The sequence below is a fragment of the Phalaenopsis equestris genome, unplaced genomic scaffold (genome assembly GCF_001263595.1).
Source record: "Phalaenopsis equestris unplaced genomic scaffold, ASM126359v1 Scaffold000511, whole genome shotgun sequence".
Classification (NCBI taxonomy): Eukaryota; Viridiplantae; Streptophyta; class Magnoliopsida; order Asparagales; family Orchidaceae; genus Phalaenopsis; species Phalaenopsis equestris.
The window spans coordinates 47,649-55,783 of NW_018164951.1; the positions used below are offsets into that span (position 1 = coordinate 47,649).

The 8,135-nt window shown below is 37.0% G+C and overlaps 2 protein-coding genes across 2 annotated transcripts; both read left to right on the top strand.

Annotated features, from left to right (window-relative positions):
- The first annotated feature begins 1,541 nt into the window (after nucleotides 1-1,541).
- Nucleotides 1,542-2,671, top strand: LOC110028384 (glucan endo-1,3-beta-glucosidase-like). The gene is made up of 2 exons (XM_020730218.1): nucleotides 1,542-1,608; nucleotides 1,734-2,671. Exons 1-2 carry the CDS (start codon nucleotides 1,542-1,544, stop codon nucleotides 2,669-2,671), a joined length of 1,005 nt encoding a protein of 334 aa, XP_020585877.1.
- A 4,127-nt stretch (nucleotides 2,672-6,798) lies between these two features.
- Nucleotides 6,799-7,926, top strand: LOC110028437 (glucan endo-1,3-beta-glucosidase-like). The gene is made up of 2 exons (XM_020730278.1): nucleotides 6,799-6,869; nucleotides 6,986-7,926. Exons 1-2 carry the CDS (start codon nucleotides 6,803-6,805, stop codon nucleotides 7,924-7,926), a joined length of 1,008 nt encoding a protein of 335 aa, XP_020585937.1. The 5' UTR covers nucleotides 6,799-6,802.
- The last annotated feature ends 209 nt before the right edge of the window (nucleotides 7,927-8,135 follow it).

Consider the following 8,135-nt stretch of genomic DNA (forward strand, 5'->3'; position numbering starts at 1 on the left):
TGGTGGAATCATTGCATACGTGGCACCTCTTCATTGGATTACAGATGCATCAGTACTCCTGAGGTAATGACACTTTTTCATTGGAGTACTGATGCATCAATACTCATTTTTTCTTTGTTAAGGGCCTCCCTTAAAGACTAATCTCAATTGATGCAACTATGATGAATCACAATATCAGTCCACACGTAGAGTAAATATTTGAGGCTATTACATAAATACCACCCAATTCCTATGAATTTACATATATTACAATTAAATTTCATCTTTTACATTTATACAACTAAAATCTTTCATGTCACATAAAAATATTTTATAAGGAATGGCCTGAGGTATAAAAACAACATCCTCAATTACGTACATACCACAAAATTCTTATGTGTTTACATGTCTAGCCCCTATAGTGTAGTATTTACATTTATAACACTTTAATGTTAAAATCTATGCATGAAAGGTTATATTTTAAAGATTTGAGTGGTATGTCACAAGTTTGCAATGTGTTTTAAATTTAAAATAATTACTATTAGGGGTGTAAACGAGCAGAACATGAGCGATCCCAGACTCGGCTCGTGTTCGGCTCGTTTATATTTCGAGCTCAAAAAGTGTGTTCGGTGTTCGGCTCGTTTGCTTAGCGATCCGAACACAAGCCGTTCACGAACACAGTGTCATTTTGACAACCCTAATCATGTAGCCATCAAATGTTCATGATTGGGGCAAGACTTAAAACATCATTTGAATCTAATTTAATAATTTTTTATTTTATTTTCTTCATTAATACTTTTAATTGATTATAAATCTTTGTAGTCTTGTAGTCAACTAAATTTTTAAAAAAGAGTACCCGTTAAAGAGATATATATAATTGATCAGTAGTATTTCGAGCCAAAACGAGTCGAACACGAATGAACAAATATTTATTCTTATTGTCCGTGTTCGGCTCGTTAACTTAGCGAACGAGCCGAACACGAGCTTCTTAACAAGCCGAAAACGAGCTGTTCGCGAACAACGAGCCGCTTTGACAGCCCCAATTACCATTTCCTCTTTAGAAAGAGGATCATTGAATAAGCTTAAACAAAATAAAAATAAATGAATTTTATTCTGTTCGTATATATTTAGTAAAGGAAGATTTACATACATACCACTCAATTTCTTGACAAGATGTATTTCTCTTTTAAGTTAAAATGTGACATTGCTGATGTATATATGAAAGATTTAGGAGGGTATACATTTAAGAAAAAAAGTTAACTTTACGTGTTAGATATGTAAATACATAAGGAATGAGTGATATGTATGTAAATGACATTTAAAAAATGCCCATAGAATTAAAATTCCAGATTTTGTCCCATTTCATAAATGTTCATAGAACCCAACTTAACTAAAATTTCATATTTTGTTATTCCATAGAACAAATTCTTTAATATGAATTGTTTTTACATTCCAATCTGTACAGGAATTTTGTCTTGAATTAGTCCTCCATTCCCACTATATACTGAGGATTTCATCCTAGAAAAAAATTCACATTCGGCCTTTAATCTTCAAAGCTAGCAATGGCCGCAAACAATAGCTTCATCTCTATTGTGGCCACTGGATTGCTTCTTAGCTTACTCATTGCAGGTTTGAATTTTGCTCTTCCATCACAACATTTAATGTTGCATATATGTAACTGATTTATCATCATCATAAAGTTATTATTTTCTTATATCTATATCTTAAGATATGAATATTTAATGAATGGTCAGATGTGGAATCCATTGGAGTGTGCTACGGTAGAGATGGGAACAATCTCCCTCCGCCAAATGAAGTCATCGTCCTGTACAAATCGAACAATATAAGAGGGATTCGACTGTATGATTTCAACCAAGATGCCTTCCAAGCCCTCAGAGGCACAAACATTGAGGTCATCGTTGACATCCCTGACCCCTCAGCTTTCGCATCCGATCCCTCTGCCGCATTTTCATGGGTTGAGAATAACATCAAAGCCTTCCAAGATGTTAACTTCCATTACATAGCAGTTGGTAACGAGCTAATCCCTGGCCCGGATGCACACAACATCCTGCCAGCAATGCAAAATCTACATAACGCTTTGCAGGCTGCCGGACTTCAAGATCGGATCAAAGTCTCGACATCGATCTCCACTGGTGTTTTCGGTAACTCCTACCCTCCCTCTGCCGGTGTCTTCTCCTCAGACGCCCTCGCCACTCTCCAACCAATCATCGGTTTCCTCAATGCCAATGGCTCCCCACTCCTCGTCAATGTATACCCATACTTTAGCTACCTCGGTGATACAAACAATATCTCCCTCGACTATGCGCTCTTCACTTCATCCGGAACGGTGGTTCAAGATGGGCAGCTGCAATATCAAAATCTGTTTGATGCGATTATGGACACACTCTACTCGGCGCTCGAGAAGGTGGGTGGCGGAGGCATCACCATTGTGGTGTCGGAGAGTGGTTGGCCGTCGGACGGGAATGGTATAGCCACACCGCAGAATGCACAGACCTATATCTCCAACCTCATACAACATGCTGGTCGGGGAACTCCCAAGAGACCCGGGAAGTTCATTGAAGTCTATTTATTTGCCATGTTTGATGAGAACCTCAAAGAACCACATGGGACTGAGAATCATTATGGGTTGTTCAGTCCTGGCAAACAACCCAAATATTCTCTCAACTTTTAATTACTATATCGATATGTCAACACATGAGTGGCTATATATTTATCAATAGAGAATAAGGGAAGGTTTGCTTTCTATAAATGAAGTCCCTTCCAAAACCTAAATAAGCTGCATAACGTGTATGTTTTTATGCATGCATTACGTATGACATTGTACGACGTTGAGATACTTCATAAAATATGTTACATACGCACATCTCTTTTAATGGGGTTTTTTTTATTATTATTTCTTTTCAACATGATTTTTTGTCTGATTTTACTTTTTTTAATCATTTATAAGTAGTAATTATTAAAGGTTTTAAAGCCAATTAATATTTATTTTTAAAGAACATTATTAGATTGCCAAAAGAGAGGATGCAGAACATAGATCAACATATTAACTAAGCAGTCTATCAAATCATCTGTGTTCTTCCAAAGATGGGCAACTCAAATGTCATAAAAGGTTACACAAAATAGAAAATATTGGAGTTAACATCTACTCCAAGGACATTGAAAGGTTCATTTCAATTAAAAATTGGTTGTTCTAAAATCTGAGAATTTATATTAAGATTTAATCTTGATTTAGATTAAATTTTTAATAATGTTTCAGTTATCTATTTTTTTATAATGTATCTGATGTGAGTCAGAGGATTTGCGGCGGAAGAGTAATGAATTATCATTTTATTACTGCACAAAAATTCAACAAGCACTCAAGTAATTAAAAAGAAGCGAGCAAGAAGAGACATATTGACATTTTACATATAAAATCTTGGAAGGGAGAGAAAATCATTAGGCCTAGCCGATTTGAAATGATCCACTATATAATTTTGAGTATATGGATTCACTCACTCTTCTTCTGAATTAGAGAAGACGGAGTTACAAAGTTGATATACAATGACAACTTAACAATAATAGCTATAACGGGCTGCAAAGAATGTGGTCGTTGACTATAAAGGCAATAGCTTGTCATGAATGTTATAGATGGTGGCTATAGTTTCAACTTGTCGTATCAGCTATAATTTGAAGCCATGATAATAGTTGGTCGTGTGGACTGCAGATGATTGCTTCAAGAGCATCAATTAAACATAGACGTCATAGTAGAAAACTGTAGAATTTATTAGCCATGTAGGTCGTATTTGATCACGTAGGTTGTAGTGGTGAGTTGTTATGACATCTGTAGATTGTAAAGACTGGAGTCGGGGGCTAAGCAAGTTGTGGACCACGCAGACCATAGTTGGCCACAAAGAATATAGTAGTGAGCTATGATGACGTCCATAGACCGCAGGGGCAGGGTAGGAGTCAGAAGCTGCATGAGTTGTGAGTCATGTAGGTAGTAGTTGGTCACATATGTCATATTGGTGAGTTGTGATGACGTCTGTAAGCTGCAAAGGCTAAATTCAGGAGCAATTCGAGTTCTAGACCATATAGGTCATAATTGGTTAAATATGTTGTAGTGGTGAACTGCGGTGACATCCATATATCATATGACTCAAAGTTAAAAGTAGTGATAACCTCTATAGGTTGTAGGGGTCAGATTTGTGAACGATATGAGCTATGTAGATTGAAGTCGGTTACTTAGGCCATAGTGCTAACCTCTAATGATGTTTGTAGGTCGTAGGGGACGGATATTGAAGCTAAATGAGTTGTGAGCCACAAAGACCTTAATTGGTCACATAGATTATAGTGGTGAGCTGTGATAACATTTGTAGGTTATAAATGCCAAAGTCGAGGGCTGCACAAGTTGTAAGATATATAAGTATTAGTTATTTATGTAGATCGTAAAGTTGAGCTATGTAGAGAGATCATTAGGAGTCCAAAGAAGGTCACTATCTTTGGGGTGCATTTTGCACACTTTATTTTGGAGACGTCGTTGCATTGTTATTGGGGTACGTTGTTACACCATCATCAGGGTATGTCGTAGCACCATATTTTGGGCACATGATTACATCATCTTTATGGCGTGTCATTGCATAGTATATTGGACGATATAGTACTTCATCAGTTGTTTTTCTGTTATGCAACATAAACTAAGATTTTGTAATGCACATTATGACTCCACAAAGTTCATCACTGCAAAGAGCAGGTGGTGGTTGATGATAGTTGACGATAGGGTAAATCAACTGTGGCTGACAATGCCTGACAAATGGTGGTTAATGGTGGTAGGCGTCTACAAGATCAAGAGAATTTGACAAATTTTCTATAAATGATGTAAATTTCGACTCCTTCTCCAAACATTAGACTTCTTTTGGACCTTGATCTTGGTCTCCTCTCAAGAGGGAGGTAGGGCTCTATTTATAAAATCTGATAGAGTATTCTTTGCAAATAAAGAAGGAATTTAGACCACCCCATCGAATAACCTTGAGAGATTCAATCAATTAGACAATGTTCATTGAACAATTGAATGCCTTAATGGCATTTGAGTGATCTTTGGCTTATTTAATTTGTCTCGTTGATGTGCTCGATTTAATTATAAGCTTGTCAAAATTAGGATTCGTTTGACATTCAAACCATACACTGAAAACTTTCCAAAGTGGTTTAACAAGTTGATTTAACTAGCTTGGATTGATTTTGGTATCATTGGTTCTGTCTCATTGTGTCAGTCAGTTTGATTGTAATTTTCCTGAAATCAAAGTTATGTATAAATTTTAATCAAAGTTTAAATATTTCTTACTTAAAAAGTCGCCTCAAAATTCATGCATATCTCCATATTCATGTCAAATGATATTTTGTTGATGACATATCAGTTGCCTAGAGATTCATGCCAAATTTAGATTTTAATATTTTCCGATGACAATGTCAGTCTTGCCCAAACGTAGGTTCAACTGATACGCCAACAATGAATTTTCATCATTCTACACGAATCGAGGCTTGACTCAAATCCTAAGGAATTTTTTTAAGCAAAGAGCATTCAACCTTCAATTAAAAGCTATTCATAACTTTGATTGCAACAAACTTATAGTCAAATTGACAGGCTCGACGACACGAACACAATGACACCAAAGTCTGTCTGATGAATCCCAAATTTGTCATTTTTGGAAGCTTCTAATTTCCAATTGGAAGCTCAAATGCCTCTTAAATTTGTTGAGCTTATAGTTAAATCGAACTTCTTTACGAGACAAATCCAACGAGCCTAATCTAACTTAATTCTAACATTGTTAGAACACTCAAATGTTTATAAATCGTCATCCAATAGAAAAAATTTCTTTGAGTCTTCTGATAGAGCGATGGTTCGAATATTTTCCTTATTTGTTAGGAAACTTCTCCCACACCATACAAATAGAACCCTACACTTTTCAAGAAGAGGGGAGAGAAGCCTAGATCTTGAACTGGAGGAAACCTAGGACTTGGAGAAGGAGTTGAGGTTCAGGGTTCTACACCGAATGTCTAAGCAACGCCACCGCTTTTACACCCACCCACCACCACTGCCCAGCCACCGTCGACCGTTATCAACCGCCCTCTGCTCGTTGCAACGATGCCCCTTTCAGAATTTTCATTATAAATAATTAATATTATTATATATTTTTTTAATTTTAATTTTTATTTATTATTTTTTATTTTTATTAAAAGCTAAAAATAGTTAACAAAAAATTAATAAAGTTAAAAACAGTCAAAAAAAATTGCTAAAGCTGTAAATTGAAAGCTTTAGACAGTTAAAGAAGGTTAAAAATATTAAAAATCCAGTTTTTACTGAATTGCATGAACCACACCAAATTTTTCCTCTAAAATTGGTGCTCTCCCCATGTCAAGACTTCCTGTAGGCGCAAGAAAAGCAGAAAAAAAATGCGTGAAAACGTGAAGAAACGCGTTTTTGTTTCCCTCCCCACCTCAAGTTTAACTACTCTAACTGAAAAAAACGGCAGGTATTCTGTATTATTATTTATTCATTTGATTAACAGCGCTTAAAAATACATACATACATACATACACACATAAGTATTCAGTGATATATGTATGTACATCTACTAAACTCATTATTATTTGAACTAGGTTTTGGGTGGTATGCCCCAATAATAGACCATTCAACCAATTCTTCTAAAATTTTAATATTAAAAATTTAGTTAGAAATTTGGAACTATTCCTTCATCCTCACTATATATTGAGGATTTCATCTTAGAGAAAAATAGACATTCCATCATCAATCTCTTGAGAGCTAGCAATGGCCCCAAACAATAGTTTCATCTCTATTGCGGCCATTGGATTGCTTCTTAGCTTCTTCAACGCAGGTTTCTTTATTTCTCCTCTATCATAACATTATGTGTTGCATTTCTATATAACCGATTTATCATCACCATAATTTTTTTTAATTTTAAGACATCATTATTTAATGAATGGCTGATAGATGTGGAATCCATTGGCGTGTGCTATGGAAGACTGGGGAATAATCTCCCTCCACCAAATGAAGTCGTCAGTCTCTACATATCAAATAATATAGGAGGGATTCGACTCTACGATTACAATCAAGATGTCTTCCAAGCCCTCAAAGGCACAAACATCACCGTCATCGTCGACATCCCCGATCCCTCGGCTTTCTCGTATGATCCCTCAGCCGCTTATTCATGGGTTCAGAACAACATTCAAGCCTTCCAAGACGTTAACTTTCGTTACATAGCGGTTGGTAACGAGCTCATCCCAGGCTCTGCAGCGCAAAACATCCTCCCTGCAATGCAGAATCTGCATAACGCCTTGCAGTCCGTCGGACTTCATGATGTGATCAAAGTGTCGACGTCGGTCTCCACCGGCGTCTTTGGCAACTCATACCCTCCCTCGAAGGGCTCCTTCTCCTCAGACGCCCTGGTCAGTCTCCAACCAATCATTAACTTCCTTGCTGCCAATGGTGCCCCACTCCTCGTCAATGCATACCCATACTACAGCTACCTCGGTGACACAGAACATATCTCCCTTGACTACGCGCTTTTCACTTCACCCGGAACGGTGTTTTTTGACGGGCAACTGCAGTATCAAAATTTGTTTGATGCGATCATCGACGCAATCTACACGGCGCTTGAGAAGGTGGGAGGCCACAACGTGACCGTTGTCGTGTCGGAGAGTGGTTGGCCATCGGACGGGGGGGTTACTGTGGCCACCCAACAGAATGCGCAGACCTATATTTCCAACTTGATACAACATGTTGGGCGGGGAACCCCCAAAAGACCAGGAAATTATATTGACACGTATTTATTTGCTATGTTTGATGAGAACCTCAAACAACCACAAGGGACTGAAAATCATTTTGGGCTATTCAGTCCTGGCAAACAACCCAAATATTCTCTTAGCTTTTAATTACTATATTTAGGGCACAGTGATGAAATGTCATGCCATCAGAAGCGTGTCTATACATTTATTAATAGAGAATATGAGAAGGTTGGGTTTCTATAAATGAAGTCCCTTCCTACCTAAATAAGATGCCTAAGAGTGAGGAAAACGTGTCTGTTTTTTTGCATGCAATACGAATGATATTGTACAACCTTTGATATGTTATAGAACATTCT

What these genes read in the sequence shown, in the direction of transcription:
- LOC110028384 (XM_020730218.1), top strand. Translation starts at nt 1,542, where the DNA reads ATGGCCGCAAACAATAGCTTCATCTCTATTGTGGCCACTGGATTGCTT. An exon ending in TCTTAGCTTACTCATTGCAG is followed by an intron (nt 1,609 to 1,733) that starts GTTTGAATTTTG and finishes ATGAATGGTCAG; the next exon opens with ATGTGGAATCCATTGGAGTG.
- LOC110028437 (XM_020730278.1), top strand. Translation starts at nt 6,803, where the DNA reads ATGGCCCCAAACAATAGTTTCATCTCTATTGCGGCCATTGGATTGCTT. An exon ending in TCTTAGCTTCTTCAACGCAG is followed by an intron (nt 6,870 to 6,985) that starts GTTTCTTTATTT and finishes AATGGCTGATAG; the next exon opens with ATGTGGAATCCATTGGCGTG.